This window comes from Purpureocillium takamizusanense, chromosome 1 (genome assembly GCF_022605165.1).
Source record: "Purpureocillium takamizusanense chromosome 1, complete sequence".
NCBI classification, from domain to species: Eukaryota; Fungi; Ascomycota; class Sordariomycetes; order Hypocreales; family Ophiocordycipitaceae; genus Purpureocillium; species Purpureocillium takamizusanense.
Window position 1 is genome coordinate 798,607 of NC_063068.1, and position 18,327 is coordinate 816,933.

Here is an 18,327-nt window from a genome sequence, read left to right on the forward strand (position 1 = left end):
GCTAGTACCTCTCTCGGTACAAACGAAGCAGGATAGGCTACCTTAGTACTTGGAAGCAATGGCGGACACCCATCCGTCCCGCCGCCGCCAAGGTGGGCTCGCTCCAGGGCACCAACGCCTGCCAACGCCCCGAAAATCCACTCACGTGCAGGGCAGGGCAGCGCCCAAAAGTCATGCTCCGCTGGGTGAGAGCCTCAAATCATCCGTCATGCTTGCTCCCTGATGGTGGCTCCATCCGCCAAACCGCGGTGACGAGTGTGACGATTGTGTCGTCATCAGGCACCCAACCATGGCCGCCGCCTCAGTTGCTACCGCCAAGCAACAGCTGCGGTCTCTGATGAAGCGGCGATTGTCGTCGGTGACCCCCGAGTCCGTCACCGTTCAGAGTACGTACGACGCCCTCGCCGCGCTCGCCTCTCCACTCACAGCTTTGGGGATGCAGGCCGCCACATCTTCGAGTCCCTCAAGGACTTTGAGCCGTACAGGAACGCCGCACGCATCAGCATCTACCTGTCGATGCCGGCCGCCGAGGTGCAGACCGACGCCATCGTCCGCCACGCCCTCGCCGCCGGCAAGCACGTCTTCGTCCCCTACCTGCATAGGCCGCCCGTCGAGATGTCCGACGCGCCCGCCCGCGTTATGGACATGGTGCATCTGAAGAGCGTCCAGGACTATGAGAGCCTTACGCGGGACCGCTGGGGCATTCCCAGCATAGACCTGGCCACCGTCCACGAGCGCCAGCGCATCCTCGGCGGAACGGAAACGCAGACGTCCGACGACGACGACGACGCCGCCGCCACGCTGGACCTGATGCTCATGCCCGGCGTGGCCTTTGACTTTGACGACGCCGGCTCCGTCCGCAGACTCGGCCACGGCAAGGGCTTCTACGACTTCTTCCTCAACCGCTACTTGGCCCAGCAGCATAGCAGCCCGGAGCGGCCGCCGCTGCGCCTGTACGGCCTCGCCCTCACCGAGCAGCTCTTGGCTCCCGGCTCGGGCGACGAGGTGCCTACCGGCGCACACGATCGCCGTCTGCATGGGTTGGTTTTGGGCAGCGGCGAGATTCGCCACTCCTCCACAAGTAGCGTCTGAACTGCAACCCCTCCGTCCATCGACTGCTGAGTCCATTCTGCTACATCACCCGTGTACCTATGTGTTAAGACTTGCGTGCCGACGCAGTGGGCTTTGCTTCACGCCTCAGCTTGTCGGGCCAGCGTACTTCGTATACCAAGTACTTCGTACCTCATACTGTATAAAGTACTCCACTGCCATATACGACTGCACTCGTTCCGCGTCAAAGATCAGAGTCGCGCGGCTGGCCGAATGCATGCGCACTCGCCGTTGTAAAACGTCATACTGGCCCAGTATGAATGAATGCAATAATCAATCTCAACATCCTGTCATGCCATTTTTTGTCGACCCCGTCTTTCAAGCCCCCCGGCTGAATGTGTCATTGCTCGTCCTGTTGTTGCTGTGCCGATTGGCGGCCACCCGGAGCGGAAAAACTAGCGGCGGACCCTGCCTGTCCCTGGGCCCCGTCGGCTGGCACGCCTCGCTCTTTCACTTACTCACTAACTACCCCACCAAAGAACGCCTCGACCCCATGCCATCATCAAAGCCAAACACTGCACCTTCCTCACCTTCTGCGGGCTTTGTCCCTTTGTGCTCCCCGACGATACACCCGACTTTGACGGCCGATCAGACACTGCGAATCCACGATATCACACTCGCCGACAACAGAAGCCCCGTCTCCTACCCCTAGGTGCGCTCGTTGTCTCCTACTCCTCGGCAGCATCCTAGCCGGCACACGCAGGCAACCGCAACCCAGCAACCTTTCGGAGTCTGCCATCGTCGCAATCACCCCCTCGCGTGACCGAGGCGCGCGGCCTTGCACCTCGTCCGCTGAATCAACTCTCTTCTCCTTCGCCATATTCGTCTGCAAAGCCCGCGTGCCTAATACTCCGCTGTCCCTTGCCCATCATGGCCACCAACGGCTCTCAGGAGTCGTTTGCGCCGTCAGACGTCCTGGCCGCAGTCATGACGATGCGGACAGGGGAACAGGACAACAAAACAAAAGCTCATCATTATCTTGAGCGGTTCCAGAAATCGGTTCGTACCAGCAAGCTTTTTTTGGTGGCGCTCGTGCATGCTCACACTTTCTCTCTGCAGAAGGACTCGTGGGCCACCATCATTGGCATTCTACAGTCCAAGGCCGAGCCCGAGGCGACCCTCTTCGCCGCCATCACCCTCCGTGGAAAGGTGAGTACACATTCCCCGCCGGCGCACGTCTAGAGTAGGCGGATACTGACCTCGTGCGCAGTTGACATACGACCTCTCCACCCAAGTTCCGCCCAGCGAACTCCCCGCCCTCCGCAACCAGATCCTCCTCCTCCTCAAGCACTTCGCAGCGGGCCCCAAGCCCATAAGAGTGCAGCTTTGCGTATGCCTGGCCATACTGGCGATTCAGATGAAGGATTGGCACGATGTGCTCCCGTCCGTGGTCCAGTCGCTCGGCGATAGCCCCGAGAGCCACGCATGCATTCTCGACTTCTTGCGAGTCCTCCCCGAGGAGGTGACCGAAGGTCGCAAAATCACCCTCTCTGTACGTGGATTCAGCAAATTTCGACCCGGCGCGCAGCTTCACGTGGCACCATCACGGCCGCTCGGCCTCTTCGTGGCGACATAGTCTAATGTTTGGAAATAGGAAGAAGACCTTGCGGCGCGAACACAGGCCCTCCTAGGAGACAACACGGACCAGGTCGTCCAGCTCCTCATCAACTACGCTCAGTCGTCCCGTGAGTATACCCTGACGCTCTGTCAAGCTGCTTTCACTCACCATACTCCATTAGCCGCTGCTGCTCGGAACCCGCAGCTTATGGAGTGCATCACCTCGTGGCTGCGAGAGGTTCCCGTCGCCAACATTGTCAACTCTCCCCTGCTCGATGTTATCTTCGACGGTGTGACGAGCGACGAGTGTAGTCAAGAGGCATCAGAGTGTCTCTGCGTCATGCTCAGGGAAGCGAGCGATGTCGACGAGAGCCAGGCTGTCGTCCACGCCCTCTTCCCCAGGGTCGTGGGCTTGAGGCCCAACATCCAGAAGGCAGCCGAGGAAGAAGACGCGGATCGACTCAAGGCCCTGACTAAGGTGTTTGCAACCTCTGCCGAGAGCTGGGTCGTGGCCATTGCCCGAGAGCCGACACATTTCCGCCCGTTGGTGGACGCCGTTCTCGAATGTGCAGCCCGGGACACGGAACGCGACGTGATTGAACACACATTTGGGTTTTGGTACGAGCTCAAGCAGTATCTGGTACTCGAGCGCTACATCGAGGGCCGCATGCAGATGGTGGACGTATATTCCAAGCTTGTCGACATCCTGTTGAGGCATCTCGAGTACCCCACGCCGGAGTCGGCCAACGAAACGGACCTGTTCGACGGAGACCGAGAGCAGGAGGAGAAGTTCAGGGAGTTCCGCCATCAGATGGGAGATACGCTCAAGGACGCGTGCGACGTCATGGGCGTGACGCAGTGCCTGACCAAGGTACTCGACGCCATTCAGGTCTGGACGCAAAAGTACGCGAGCCAGGTCTCGGGCACGCACGTGCCCCACTGGCAGCAGCTGGAGGCGCCGCTTTTTGCAATGCGCGCCCTCGGCCGCATGGTGGACAAGGAGGAGAACATCGTCCTCCCACAGCTGATGCCGCTTCTCGTTCAGATTCCCAGCCACGAGAAGCTGCGCTTTGCCACCATCATGGTGCTCGGAAGGTACACGGAATGGACCGCGGCACACCCGGAGTACCTGGAGCCCCAGTTCAACTACATCGTCACGTCGTTCCAATCGGATTCTAGGGAAATCATGCGGGCCGCAGCACTGTCGATCAAGTTCTTCTGCACTGACTGCAAGCACCTTCTCAGCGGCCAGGTCCTGCAGCTTCAGACCTTCTACGACCAGATCCTCGACAAGCTGCCGGACCTGAGCAAGGAGGAAATTACGGAAGGCGTGGCAAATGTGGTGGCGGTGCAGCCCGCGGCGGAGACATATCGCCTCCTCAAGCTGTACTGCGACCCGCTGGTGCAGAGGCTGATGAACAAGGCCAACAGTGCCACCGACGAAGACAGCAAGCTGGCGCTGGCCGACCACCTCCAGCTGATAACCATTTTTGTGCAGAACGTGATGCCTTTTGTGGGTCCCGGCGAAGAGAACCCTGCCGTCAAGTACTGGCAAGAGGTGTTCCCGATCCTGTCGACGGTACTGGACAACTTCTTGGACTTCAGCCCCATTTGCGAGCGCATCTGCCGGTGCTGGCGGAACATGGTGATTTCGTATCGCACCGCCATGGCGCCCTTGCTGCCCGAGATGGCCAACAAGCTGGCCAGCAGCTTCAACGTGGCGCGAGAGGGTTGCTTCCTATGGGTAACGTCGGCCATCCTGCGCGAGTTCTCGGAGGATCGCGAGCACGTGGACCAGGCGACGACGGACAACATCTACACCTTCTTCGAGGCGCAGACGACTGCGTTCCTGCGGGTCATGACAGAGTTGCAGCCCAAGGACCTGCCTGACGTGATTGACGACTTCTTCCGGCTGCTCATCGACGCGCTGCTGTACTACCCTCAAAAGCTAGTTCCGTCGCACCTCCTGGTGCCCATCTTTGAGGCATCCATTTACGCCCTGACGCTCGAGCAGCGCGATCCGCTGTCGTCGACTCTGCACTTTCTCCGGGACTTGTTGTCGTACGGCGGCAACAACCCGGCGAGCAGTGAGGGCCTCCCGGAAGAAGCGGCGGCAGAGATCCGCGGCATCATCAAGAATCTGCTGCTGAGTCACGGCCCCAACCTGATCAAGCAGGTCATGGCGGGCATGATGATTACGTTCCCGCGGGACTGCTTCGCGGACGGTAGTGGCGTCCTCCTGGCTATGTTCGAGTTATTGCCGGGACAGACGACTGATTGGGTAGCACAAACCATCCAGCTCCTTCCAGAGGGGACGGTGTCGCCGCAGGAGGCGGAACGGTTGGTGACCAAGATCAAGGACCGACTGCAGTCGGGCGACGCGGGTGGCCTTCGACACGTGCGCGTGCTGCTCCAAGACTTCACCAACACATACCGACGCCGGAACGTGGCTCCCCGCGATGGCCTCGGGCAGCTGGAGGCAACGCGATTCCAGTTTTTGGGTTGAGGACGTCGCATAGGTATCGCTGACAGGGAAAGAGGTAGGGACAAGGGAGGAACACGACAAAGATACCTAGCGGGAAAAGAGAGCTATCATGAAGATCGGGCGAAACATTGCTGGGTGTTGGGGGCGATTCAAAGGCAGGAAAGGAAGGTAGCCGCGAGCGCGGGTGGCGAAAGGTGGTGATTGTTGGAATTGACTGTTGTTGCTCCAAGGGGCCGAGGTCGTTTGACGGTTTGTGAGCCAAAGGCCAACTAGGGAGGAGGACGGTGCAGTATCTAGGACGGGTAGATGGCGGATGAATGTAGGATGCATGGAAGACTGATGAGGGTCGGGGGGTCGCTAGTAGATATGATGATTGTGCTATAGCCGACGGCCAGGCCACGGTGATTTGGCCATGACGACTCAAGTAAATAGAAGACATGACCCGACATGACTGCACTGCCCGCCCTTGTCCGGCGCTGTGAAGACGTGTCCTGTAATCGCAAGGCCCGTACGTAGTGTATGCATGCGTGCTGACATGACATGTGCTGACGAGGAGGAGCCGGACGAGGAGCTAAGGCATTTATCTGGTGCGGGATATCAGTGTCCGGGGTCTCCGACAAACTCCCTTGCGGTCGGTGCCTGGACGAGCCGGCGAGACAATAAGTCGGCGGATGATGGATGAGGCGGCACAACCCGTGGCAACGGGCGACACTAGAACACCTTGACTGAGGACAAAGTATAGAAGTTGGGAGCGTGAACTTTTTTCTCAATTGATAGCTGTGTACTGTACAGTACCCTGTACCAGTAGTACGTACGAAGCACACGCAAAGGGCGCACATAACACACACACACACACAGACGTTTACGGTCGCACCGCGTTGAAGCCATATAGTCTGTCTTATCTCATGCAGCACCGGGGGGGGGGGCGGATTTGATCCGATCCACGTCCCTTTTGTCTCTCTGCAAAGGCCCTGCCTACAAGACACGGTGATGAGAAATGCAGATGTGCGCCCTTTTGTCATTGTTATGTAGTGCGTCCCACCACCTACCTGCCTGCCTTATGTACGTGCTGAGTTAGTACTAACGCAGAAACGATCGTGGGGACTGGATCCACCGTGCACCCGCCCCCGTCTTACGTAGACTCTTGTGTGTTGCAGCAATCAAATACTAGCTAGTAGCATGGTAGTAGAGTATGCGTATATATATAGGGGGGAGGAGGTGGGGGAAGGGGGGAGGAGGACGTCCCGCCAACGTCGTCGTTCCCCCCTTTTACTATCGTCGTGACGCATCACATTTCTAATTAAAACAAGGGCCACTGTGGTTCGCAACGTGTAGACGCATAACAACACATAAAACCTGTCGTCTTCCTTCATATTGAGTCTGAAGCGTAGATTTTTTCTTTTCTTTTCTTGTTTGGGTATGTTCCCCAGTTCCCTTCCTTCTGTTTTCTTGCCTGTTTCATTGATGAGGCTTTACCGATGGGTGGTAGCGTCTGGTGGTCTGGTGCGACGCGCGGATTGAGGCAGCAGGGGGGCTGGCTGTGTTACCTTCGTGCCTAATTTACTTATTTCCTGACGTTACATCGTTATTTGTTAGTTCCAGTGGCAGGCATCAGCAATCACTCGAGTTGTTGAGCAGCAACGGAAACGACCAACCGGCAATTGAAATCGCAGTCACAACAACAACAACAACTCCACAAGTTGACCGACGGACGACAGCTCGCCGACCGACCGCGCTCGCGGAGCGTGTTTTTTTCTTCTTCTTGTTTCTTGGTCGCTTTGATTGTTTTCCAGACATACTCGCTGAAGGAATAGTTGACGCTCCAAGGTAAGTAGGTCAGGCTTTGGGCTCTCCGTTGCTCTGGTCTGCTTTGCTCGTACGGCCGTCACAGCGACGCCACACAAGCCACTGTGCCCGGGGAGGGAAGGCACGAATTCCAAGGCCAACAACCATAGGCGGAGGCGCAGGACACAAGCTCGAAGGAAGGAAGCAGGCAAGCAGGCAGGAGCGACACAGCGCAAAAGACTAACCCACTCGCCCGCCACAGATAGCATCGTCGGCAGCAGCAGCAGCCGCAGCAGCAGAGGCAAACACCAAGGACAACAGGACCTGTCATGTCGACCGCCACCACCGCCGCCGCCGCCGCGGAGGATAGGCGAGACCCCAACGGCACCACCATGGGGACGATCTCGCCCGCGACGCAGACGCAGACCCAGACTCAATCGCAGACGCGGGGAAAGATGTACCCGTCGGTGGTGCTGACGCCGTGGGACCCAACCAACGAGAGGCAGCTCGAACGCATGTACGAGCAGCGCGTGGCGTGCACGTGGGGGTACGACGAGGTGCGCGAGGAGTGGAAGGAGAGGATGCTGAGCGGGCAAAAGGTGCTCTATTGGATCGTGCGTCTTCCCCCCTCCCCTCCCCGGCGTCTGTTGTAACTCCCCCTCTTTCTTTACCCCTTTGTGTGTCCCTTTTCCTTGCCTTGCTGTCCGTGCCCTGTCGATGTCTGCCTTGTTGGTCAAGTGTCTGTTGTAGCTGGTGTTTTTGTCTGTCTTTCTCCTTTCTCTTCCTCCTCCCAGCTCCCTCTCTTCATGTTTCTGCCTGCCTGTCTTGCCTGTCTGTTTTCGTTTGAATTTTCCAGATCGGGCCTGTATTTTCTCTTATCTTTCTTCTCCCTGTCTGTCATCTTCTGTATGACACTGTCTCTCATCTTCGTCAATCTTCGTCTCCGTCAAGCACACAAGGATCATAGTTCTTCCGCCCTTCCTCTCTTTTGTATCGGTCTTGATCCTCATGTCGCAGTCGGAGTCGTGCTTCTCTGCCTGTCAATCTTCCCCTGGTCTCCTTCTCTTTTTTGTCTGCCGTCTGTCTACCATCGTCTATATTCTCCATTTGGAGCTGTATTTCCATCGTCTTTCCTCCCTGATCTGCCTCTCTTTCGATCTGTCTGCCCTTGTCTGGTGTCAATCTCCATCTCATTTTGGCATGCCTGCTGGGATTAGAGTCCTCCTTCCTTTGTATCGTCTTCTCGCCCTGCTTCTGTCCCTCTCCTCTCTCTTCCCTTGTCCTTTTTCCCCCTCAGTCAGAGGCGGCGTGGTCAAGGGCGCTGTCGAATACACCGTCTCGAGGGGAAGAGTGAATCGCTTCGTCGAGGAGGGCAGAACAGTGGCCTGGCTAACGCTGTCAGCAGTCGGTGGCGGATGATTTTCCTGGGCAGGACAAATTGCTGGCCCAGCACATCAAGCAGTGGCCCAAGGTACGTGAAGACCCCATTGGGCAAGTTCGCCACGTGTCATCCCGCTTTGGAAGTTGTGGTATTATTCGAACGTCGAACTGAAAGGAAGGAAACCCTCGGTGTGAAGGAGAGCGAGAGTCTCGTCGACACGGCGGTTGTAATCGGTCGTGCGATGCGGGAGCCGACAAGGGAGCCGTTCCACCCCGTTGGACACATTGCCGTTGAGTGGTTTCCTGAGCGAGACGCGCAGTTGGGGCTGCCCGAGACGACGGCTTGGGTCAAGTCGTTGTATATTTCGTGGTGTGTAATTTCCTTCTCTTGCTCTCCCCCGTCCTCGCCCGACTCCGTCTCTTATTGTTTTGCCCCCACCATCGTACCTCCTTAACTTTCCCCTTCTTTTCTCTTTTGAACTGGCCCCCCTGAAGGGATTGACAGCAATCTGACTCGCACGGGCTCTTCTGCTTGGCGAAAACAGGGCGCTTCAGGCCACGGGCCTCGGTCGGGCTGCGATGGCGGCGCTGGAACGCGTCGTCGAGGGCCCGCCGTTCGGGGCCGAGTGCGTGGCGCTGGACACGTTGACAAGCGAGTTCCAGCTACGGGAAGAGCAGCTGGCGTGCTTCTACGACGCGAGGGGCGTGCCACGACCGGCGGTGGTGCGTAGCAACGAGGAGTGGTATCGCCGCCAGGGATACGAGGCGGTGGCGAGCAAGGACGACGCGTACGACTGGGTGAGCCCGGCGACGGGGGAGACGATCAAGGTGCCGTGCGTGTTTATGAGGAAGTATGTTGGGGGGGTGGCGTAGATGGACAAGAAGCATTCAAGGTGTGTCGAATGTGTGTCAAAGCGATGGGTTGCCACAACATGGGCGCGGCGCACGTGGAGCGGACAACAGGGGACGTAGCCAAGGTGCCACTGCACTGCGGTGGGAACAGGGAAACTATTACGACCAGAGGATGGCTATTTTGACCGGTTCTACTGCTGTTGCTGCCGCGTCTACCATGAACATGAAGCTGATGATGGCGACGAGGATGGATTGTGACGCCGCCCGTGGGCGTGTCGGTAGATGGATCAACAAAGGAAAGCCAGCGGTAGGGGGGCGTGCGTCCGCTAGGGAGAACAAAGAGCTAGGGGGGTGGCCATTGGCGTACTGGACGAGGCCAGCACAACGGCCCGCTGTGGGGGAGGCGCTATAGCATCCCAGATGACGATACTATTTGCGGCCCCAAGACAACAGCAGCAGCCGCACGCTCACCGCACAGAACCAGGCACCGTTTTCCAGTCGTTATGCAGGTCCGATGAGATGTCCGATCTAGATGCCGCAGGATGCCCCTGCACCCGCCGGGGTGCCATGTTTTTCAAACGCGCGGGCGGGTGTGTGTGTGTGTGTGCGTGTGTGTGTGCCGCTACCGACTGCCACGGCGTGCAGACAACGTGCAGGCGTCACGAACCAACCAGATGGCGAGCCCATGCCCCATTTGGGAACTGTCACTTCCCGCCCCTCCCCCCTCCCCTGTCACATCTTCAACGTCCGTCGTCCGATGTCTTGTGTGTATGCATCTTGCTCGGCTTATCTGAGCCGGACAAAGGCCGCGTTCCTTGGTGTTGCCCCTCTGTGCCCCCTCCGTTCAAATGCTTTTGTCCCGTGATGGATGGATCCAATGGCCCTCCTCGGTCACAATCCCCCCCCCCGTTCACCAAACCGGTCAACAAAGCTGGCCATGACTGCCTCCAGAATCAGCAGTGAATGAGATATATGCCATTGTAGGCGGGCGGAGAAGACGTGGGTTTACGAGACCATGAACCCCCCCGTTGCTGTAGCGCAGCAGGAAACATGGTATGGTCGGGCAAGCCTCAGGCGCTGAACATGATGGGCTTCTATCCTGAACGCACGCGCGGTGCATCGTAGGGAGAGCATCGTTAGCGGCAGGGAACTCGAGTATTTATGTCCCAGGCTCCGTGTCACGATGAGTTGCAGCGCCAGAAGCCCGCAGTCGCTCAGCAGTCCGCAGCCCCGTACCCGCCAAAACATTCCCTTCCGGAGCTTACCTCGCTGCTGCCCAAGGCCAACACCACCCGTGAGGGCCTTTGAAGTCATCCGAACTTCTTCTGTCTCTTCTGATTCACCCTGAGGGACAGGCACCCACCGCCGGGAACCCGCACGCGAAAACGCCCCGTCTCTTTCCCCTTTCCCCCTCTTGGGTACCTCTCGGTACGGTACCTTTCTCTGTCTTTCTCTCTCTCGCACGCCTTCACTCCCGCCCACCCCCTCGTTACCCTTCACACTCGCTTCCCTTGGTGTTTTCCCTTTTGCGTCGTCTGCTTTTCTTGCTTTCCCAAAGGTCAAGCTCTCCTCTGCAGTCGTCCTTTTTTTCCGACAGTCACCGACGACGCAGACGGGAGAGCTAAGCTCACCTTCGTTTCCTTGCACTTCTGCTGTTGCGTCGTTGTTTTCTTCTTCTTTCTGGCTTTCCTGTCTCTGTTTGTTTGAGGTTTTCACACGCATAGTCTTGGGTGACGGTTCCCCTTGTGCTTTTCAGTCCCCCTGAAGCCTGTCTGTCTGTCAGTCGGTTTGGTCAGGAATCCAATGCCGACCACGCGCTCGCAGGCGGGCCGGCGTCGCTACGGCCTTCGCTCCAGTACTGCTTCCAACGATATCAACTACGCGGATCTAAACTCACGAGGATTTGACCCAGCTCCGTCGTCGACTGCCGCTTCTGCCGCTCCCGCCGCTGCCAGAGGCGCTCGCCAAGGCGGCAGGGCTCGCGTTCGTGGCCCAGGAGCTACCGCCCGCGCCGCAGGGAGTGCTGCTCCGCGAGCCTCTGCGAGAAACATAGCGGGAAATACTCGTCAGGGTAATACCAAGAAGAGGTCTCGAGGCAGTGACGACGAATCTGATGACGGTACGTTTTTTATTTCACTTCTCCTTTCCTATCATGGACGTAGAAGAAAAAACAACCATGCCATGTGGCTCTCTCTCGCCCTCCCTCGTCTGTTGTGGCCCCATCGGACTAACCTTTGACAGAAGACGGAAGTGATAGCGGCGCTTCAGTCAAAAGTACGATTGTGGTGGCCCAATCTCCTCCGAAGAAACGGCCTCGTCTGACACAATCAGGATCGGATAACTCCAGCAGCTCGGCAGAGCCGGCCAAGCCCAAGCCCAAGGGCACGAAGCGCGGACGAAGCGTCGACAGTGGTACGTGTGCTTTCGTCTCTGATTACAGTTTCCGTGCCGTGTTTCTTTCCTATTGATCCCGGTTTGTGACCTCGAGCTGACTGTTTTGGTTTTATTTAGATGGTGAATTCAGCGCTGGATCGTCTTCCTCGCGACGCCAGCGCAAGAAGGCTCGTGCGGACGATGCCGAGCCCTCCTCTGAGTCTGAAGAGCGCGGCGAGAAAGGCGGCGTAGCAGAGGATGAGATGGCAGATGCGTCCGGAGAGGAGCAAGACAGCTTCGAGGACGCAGAGGAGGGACCATCACATGTCGATGAGACCATGGATGATGCCCCCCGAGAGGAGCAGCAAGGCAATTCCGAGGAACAAGTGCAGAAACCATCACAGGTCGATCAGACCATGAATGATGCCCCCCCGGCGGGTAACCCCCATGACGCGTCTGACTCCGACGACGATGATCTCTGTTAGTATTCCCTTACCCCGACCGTTTCACAGCTGTTGGGATGCCCTTTAGTGTCGAGACAAACTTTACCATGAGCGCCATGGCTAACTGGGACGCGTAGACTTTGTCACTCCTAGAGAGTCCCCAGAGCGCGACGTCGAAGGTGACAACGCGTCCCGCGGCTCCGGAAGGTCCTCTCGTCGTGGACGGCAGCCCACGCCGGGCGATGGCCCAGACGACGACTACGTCCAGGCGGATGCCTCCGGTGAGAGTGATAACGATAATGATGACGACGAGTATGACGAAGAAGAAGAAGACGAGGAGCTCTTCGGACCCCCCTCCAAGCCCAAGGCAAAGGGAAAGGCCAAGGCCAAGGCAAAGAGCAAGCCTGCGGCGAAGCCCGCCAATACGACGGCCACGGCGACGACTTGGGCACCGGCACAGAACAACACTCCAGCCGTGAGAGGACCCTCGGCCTTTAACCCATCGCAGGCGACTCGGGCACCGCCTGGCTTCAGTCTTGCGCCCACGGCCGGCCAGTTGATTCTCCCAGTCCCAGCTGCACCAGCTTTGGGCGTCACCACTACCGCCACATCGCAGCCAGTGCAAGCCCAGGCGGGACCTTCTCACAGCGGCGGACAAGCCTCTTTCGCACGGCAGAGCACCGCTGTAGTACAGACTTGGGGTTCGACTGCAAACAGTAAGTGTTGTTCCCTCCGCCTCATCTCCCCTCCTTATGATATGCCGTCTCCCGCGGTTACCCCTTTACCCCTGAATTGGTTCGATCAGTATGTAGACTAACCAGCCGCCCAACAGCAGGTCAACAGCAGCAACTTGTTCGTGCAGAAAGAAAGACCAGGAGGCAGACCGTCACAGATGGCAACGCTCGGCCCTGCCGGCACTGCCGCAACGAGGGCGCGGAGCAAGCACAGATAATTCCCTGCGACTGGTACATGGTATCCTCGTACAAGGTCGAGTGCACCAACTGCGCCAACTACCGCAAGGCCGGCCACCCGGGCCACGGCTGCATCACGCTCCGTCTCCCCGAGGCGTGGCATCGGTACGCGACCGACGACCCCGTCGGGTTCGACCCCACGGCCTGCGACGGATGCATCCAGGCAGGCACCAGCTGGTCCTGCGACGTGGACACGACCCTCAACTACGCCTGCACCAACTGCAAGTCGGAGAAGCGGTTTATGCCCCCTCCACCACCGCAGCCGCCCGCCACGGATGAGACGACGGGCGAGTCCAGCCAGCAGGTGAAGCGCAGGGAGCGGGTCAAGGGCGGCAAGACGGAGAAGCGCTGCTTCGTCCAGGGCATACCGATGCTGAAGCCGCCGAACCCCCGTCAGGGATACAGGCGATGGTATCGTCACATGTGTGACGGCTGCCGCAAGGTTGCAGGAAACGGTCAGAAAAATGGCACTCCTTGCACCTGGCTCTCCGACAGGACTACCTGGGACGAGCCTTGCGAACAGTGCAAGGCCAAGGGCATCCCCTGCACGGCCAACTCGATCCCCATCGGCTCCGTCCCTCAGGTCATCCTCTTCAACCAGCCAGCCAAGTGGACCGTCACCATCACCATGGCGCCCGGCTGGATGGACTTGAGAAGGAACTCGCCGGGCCGTCGCCAATGCTTTGCCTGCCGACGAGACGATGGACATTGCCGTTCGCTACTAGGTTATCCTGATTCCGCTTGCAACCATTGCTTTCAGCTTGGTTTAGACTGTTTTGACCACGGGGCGGCAGACAATTCTACATTCCATTCTCTGTTCGACCTCAGCAGAGTCGGGTTCGGGAAGCAGATGCCATACCGCATTTGCGCCAGGTGTCTGGAGACAGGACGGAACTGCGACAAGCAGCGTCCCTGCGATTCCTGCGTGCAGAACGGAGAGGAGCACCTGTGTGACGCCTACGACGACAGCCATCAGACGTTCAACGGCCGCGTCTCGCCGGGGCCGGGCGCCCTGTATTATCTGGCACTCGGATACGGCCCCGAGGGAGTAAACGACGTCAAGAGCGGGATGAGGCTGTGCCACTGGGTCGGCCCCGCGTATCCTTGCTACGGCGTGGACCCCAACCGGACCGACACAAACTACGAGACCAAGACGTGGTCGGCGCTGCTGCTGCGTCGCTACATGATGCCCGGCGGCGTGCCTCCCTTTGGCGGGCCCAACGGCCGCCTCTTCAACCGCCTGCCCAGCGGCATCCAGGCGCACGAGCTCGACCAGTGGGTGCTCGAGGGCTGGCCGACCGCCCACCTCATCATGCAGGAGCACAAGATCCACGAGCTCCTCGCCTGGGCCCGCGAGACCGAGTTCAGGAAGGGCGAGTCGGCGCGCCGCTCGCAGGTCCGCCGCCTGAAGCACATCCGCCCGCCCCCCGAGGGCAGCGGCGACGAGGACGACGACGATGAGGATGGTGGTGACGGTGGTGGTGGTGGTGACGGTGGCGACGATGATGCTCCTCTTCCCCCTGCCGGCCAGCCGCCACGAAAGAAGAGCAAGTCCTCTGCTGCGCGCAAAGGCTCTACGTCCAAGACGTCTGCTACGCCCAAGAAGGGGAAATCGACCAAGAAGTCGGCCACCACCGCGACCGCCCTGACGTTTCCGAGCTCGGCACAGCAGCCCGCCGCAAAGAGCGCCACTACGCAGACGGCTCAGCAGCAGCAGCAGCAGCAGCCCGGCGGCGGCAGACGGATCGTGAACAGTATCCAGCTGCTGATGCAGGCCCAGGCCCAGGGCCAGCGTCTGCCGTCACAGACGTTGGCATCCCAGGTCCAAGCCGAGCAACTGCAGCAACTGCAACTGCAACTGCAACAGCAGCTGCAACAGACTATATCATTCCAGCCGGCACCAGCCAGCAGCTCTGGCCTCACTCCTTTGCAAGCAGCGTCCACGGTCCTCGATTCTCTCCTCGCGCCGCCCAGCAGCAGCGTCGTCGGCCAGGAGTCCGAGGGAGGACAAGAATGGCAGCCTCCGGCGACCTCGAGCGAGTACTTTTCCGACAATCAGCCCATCTCGTTTGACTTTGATCTGGGCGATGACTTTCCGACGGTTGACGCAACCACCACTACTGTCAACAACAACAATAACAACGACGTCAACACTGCCGTCCCCCCGGCCAACCCCCCGGCCGATGCTGAGAGTCCGATGCGACCCGTCTTTTCTGACGAGGCTTTCGAGCGCTGGTATAATGGAGGGGTCACCCCCGTTGCCGAAAACCCACCCCCGACGACGCAGCAGTTGTTTGGAACCGCCGAGGAGGCATACGACGTCCCTGTGGTGTTGCAGCAGGACCAACAACAGCAGCAGCAACAGCAGATCCAGCAGCAATACCCCGTTGCCGACCAGCCTGCCAACTTCCAGCTGCAGCTGCCCTTCCTGGACGCCATGGACAACGCGGCCTACCAGCTCCCATTCACAGGCACGGCACAGAATCCTCTTGATCAGACGGCCGCGTTCAACGCGCAGAGCTCGCCCTGGGTGCAGCAGACGCCACAGGCAAACGCATCCGACTGGAGCGCCAGCATGCCGCCTCCGCCTCTACCCGGCTCCGTCGCGCAGCAACCCGCGGCAGCTCCAGGTCAGGCACCGCCCCGACGCCTACAACCTTCGCAGGGAATGCCGCCGCCACCGCCGCCGGCCCGAGGAGGACTGTTTGCGCCCCAACAGCAGCAGCAGCAGCAGCAGCAGCAGCAGCTGGCGTACGACAGCTTCACGACCCGCCAGGCGTCCATGCAGAGCATCGGCACCGAAGGCAGCGACGGCATCGAGCCCTCGCTCATCAACCCCAGGGCCGTGGCGAACGCGGAGCCCACGCTCATCGACCGGGACCTCCCTAGCGACTTTTTGCAGAGCACCGTCGAGAGTCTGGACTTTGACTTCAGCGAGGTGAATGATGTCATCATGGCCGACTTTGACGACGTCGGGCTCGCGCAGCAGGCTGTGCAGCAGTTGCAGCAGCAGCCGCAGCCGCAGGGCCAGGCGGAGACGGTCGAGACCGATGAGATCAGATACGAGGACTTCCTACACCTTTCTCCCTCCCCTCCGGAGCAGCAGCAGCAGTAAGCGGCCCGGATTCACAGCCACGTCCCGGAGGCGACTCGGCGCATTGTCGAGCCTGGACGGGCCACGGACGCACGTCGACCTAGGGGACCAAACGGGTAAGCGAGTGACAGAGGCAGGGAAGCTGCTGTGAATGTATTGTTTTGGAGTATTGGACAGGGACAGCCCCCCCGTGCATGTATGTAGTGGTTGATCCATTCGGACATGGGGCAAACGCTGAGGGACATGTACTATAAATTCTCCTGTTTTTCTCTTGTTTTCGTCTTCTTTGTCTTTTTTCCCCTTTCGACTCTGTTTTTATCATTACGACGCCGCTGTCCTCCCGGCGAGACGACATACGACGCGGCCATGATACTTTATTTTTTAACTATCGACGACTAACATACAACACATAACGAACGGATGAATACGGTCATACAAGAGGGGTGGGCACACCAACAAAACGATGCCGCCACCACCCGAGATGACTATACGAGAGACGACTAATACATGAAAACGAAAAACCCGAACACAATGAGACCCCGCGCGCCGCACATATTGGGCAGCGGGTCGGCTTTCTCTCCGGTCTTACGGATCGACTTGTTGCGAGAGAGCAATGTAACGCACCGTCTGCTCTTTTCTTTCTTTTTTTTTTTCCCTTGTGTTCAGCGAAGCCCGGGCTGGACATGACACCGGCAGGATAATGACATTGGGGGACGGCGAATGGGGATAAATGCGATGGTGTGGATTTTTGGCATCGTCATGGCCGCAAGCGTGCTCGGCTTTTGAGAGGTAATACGAGATGAGATGGATTTTGGCATCGCGGCGGCGTAAACTGTTTTTTCATTCTGGAGTTACGGGTTGATGATGGGGAGGAGGGATGTACATTGGAGACTGCGCAAGCTGTCCATTTCGGAGTTTGGGTAACGGCAAGATATTGCATGAAGATGGCGCAAGCCGTCCATTGGGCGTTTATTTGGTACAGCACAGGAACCGGGGGGGGGACCGGTCATTGCATCGATGGGCGGGTGACGGGCGGACGGGCGCGAGCTATCGAGGTCTGGTTGCCTCCTCGTTTGGCGTTTATAGGGAGCGTTTGTCAAAGATACCTACCTTGTCTGTTTTTCATATCAACCCGTTGTGGTAGAGACAACTTGCTTGCTTGCCCCCTTGGTCTTTGTCTGTTACGTCTTATGTCGTGCGTCCCGCGCGCGTACGCACTCAGGTAGTTGACGTCCAGCCACGGCCAACGAAAGGGAATACTGTGCTCTAAGCGAGCCTAGATCGATCACGACGGCACTGATACTGATGATTGCTACTAGATGGACAGCGTCCCCCCCCCAGCTGGCTGACAACAGCGTCACCAACATAATGTCAAGTCCCCAGCGATAAAAAGGTACCCATATTCTTTACTGACTGCTGCTACAGTACACTACCATGGCTACAGAACTGTCAACAAGTACGAGCGGGACCAACAACTTTAAACTGAACAAGACCAAAACAACACAAGACAGCGTCATCGTCACATCAGTCACTCGCTCACCAGCCAGCCTCATAAACGAGCCCACAGCAAAGTACATACGTCAGGCCGCACCGTGGACGAACCAACAACTGACATTACAGTTATGAAAAGTAGCGGGATATAGGCAGGCAACAAACAATGAACAAGAAAGCAGTATCCGAGGGGCCCCATGACTGGCATCAGAACAGACGTGAGCTGGAAACAAAGAACAAGGAAAACTGCCACCGCCCACCCAAAAATGACATTTGCCCTGTCTCATGCCTGACATCAATGGCCCCCGTCGCGCCGTCAAAGGGCGCCGAGCCCTTGTGGCCTAGAGCCCTGCAAATCCCCATTGCATTGTAGACGCCTCCTGTTCTTCCTTTGCTGCTGCTCTTCGCAATGTCGAGACCGTGTTGGGGGGAAGGGGCTTGGGCGCCAACGTGCCCACGCGCAGCTTCGCCCCCCATGACCCTCCCAACAGCCTCGGTTCCCAATGGTGCCGTCTTCGCGAGGGTACGACTAGTGAAACGATGCTTATACCGTCAAAAGGTGGTCCGGTCCAGATCAGACGAAAAAAAGCGCGTGGTGGTAGCTGCGCCATGCCTGCATCTTTACCAACACCATCGTCAGACCCCATCCATTCGTCCGATCGCCTTCGGGCGAGTCCACCGCCCAGCCTCATTTCCCCCCTCGTTGAGCCGGGGTAGGCCGCACGCATGTCGGCCCGAGCATCGATTCGTCGTCCCTTGTAGTAGTGGATGAAAAAAGTTTTGTCC

The 18,327-nt window shown here is 58.6% G+C and overlaps 4 protein-coding genes across 5 annotated transcripts; all 4 read left to right on the plus strand.

Moving 5' to 3' along the window:
- The first annotated feature begins 29 nt into the window (after window positions 1-29).
- On the plus strand, window positions 30-1,498 carry JDV02_000264 (5-formyltetrahydrofolate cyclo-ligase). Its single transcript, XM_047981048.1, has 2 exons — window positions 30-386; window positions 443-1,498. The coding sequence occupies exons 1-2, from the start codon at window positions 290-292 to the stop codon at window positions 1,090-1,092; spliced, it is 747 nt and encodes a 248-aa protein (XP_047837006.1). The 5' UTR covers window positions 30-289; the 3' UTR covers window positions 1,093-1,498.
- Window positions 1,499-1,584: 86 nt separating this feature from the next.
- MTR10 (Nuclear import receptor) lies at window positions 1,585-5,610 on the plus strand. Its single transcript, XM_047981049.1, has 5 exons — window positions 1,585-2,109; window positions 2,170-2,259; window positions 2,321-2,602; window positions 2,705-2,795; window positions 2,850-5,610. The coding sequence occupies exons 1-5, from the start codon at window positions 1,981-1,983 to the stop codon at window positions 5,171-5,173; spliced, it is 2,916 nt and encodes a 971-aa protein (XP_047837007.1). The 5' UTR covers window positions 1,585-1,980; the 3' UTR covers window positions 5,174-5,610.
- Window positions 5,611-6,399: 789 nt separating this feature from the next.
- Window positions 6,400-9,589, plus strand: JDV02_000266 (uncharacterized protein). Of its 2 annotated transcripts, XM_047981050.1 has the most exons (6): window positions 6,400-6,569; window positions 6,749-6,979; window positions 7,200-7,551; window positions 8,343-8,408; window positions 8,515-8,687; window positions 8,863-9,589. In XM_047981050.1, the coding sequence occupies exons 3-6, from the start codon at window positions 7,267-7,269 to the stop codon at window positions 9,188-9,190; spliced, it is 852 nt and encodes a 283-aa protein (XP_047837008.1). In that variant the 5' UTR covers window positions 6,400-6,569; window positions 6,749-6,979; window positions 7,200-7,266; the 3' UTR covers window positions 9,191-9,589. The 2 variants fall into 2 exon arrangements, with proteins under 2 accessions (XP_047837008.1, XP_047837009.1); XM_047981051.1 differs by lacking the exon at window positions 6,400-6,569 and having other exon boundaries at window positions 6,799-6,979; window positions 8,343-8,687.
- Window positions 9,590-10,972: 1,383 nt separating this feature from the next.
- Window positions 10,973-17,215, plus strand: JDV02_000267 (uncharacterized protein; the record flags this gene model as incomplete). The annotated part of the gene is made up of 6 exons (XM_047981052.1): window positions 10,973-11,288; window positions 11,411-11,443; window positions 11,501-11,581; window positions 11,681-12,022; window positions 12,123-12,701; window positions 12,818-17,215. 6 exons carry the CDS (start codon window positions 10,973-10,975, stop codon window positions 16,069-16,071), a joined length of 4,605 nt encoding a protein of 1,534 aa, XP_047837010.1. The 3' UTR covers window positions 16,072-17,215.
- Between the last annotated feature and the right edge of the window lie 1,112 nt (window positions 17,216-18,327).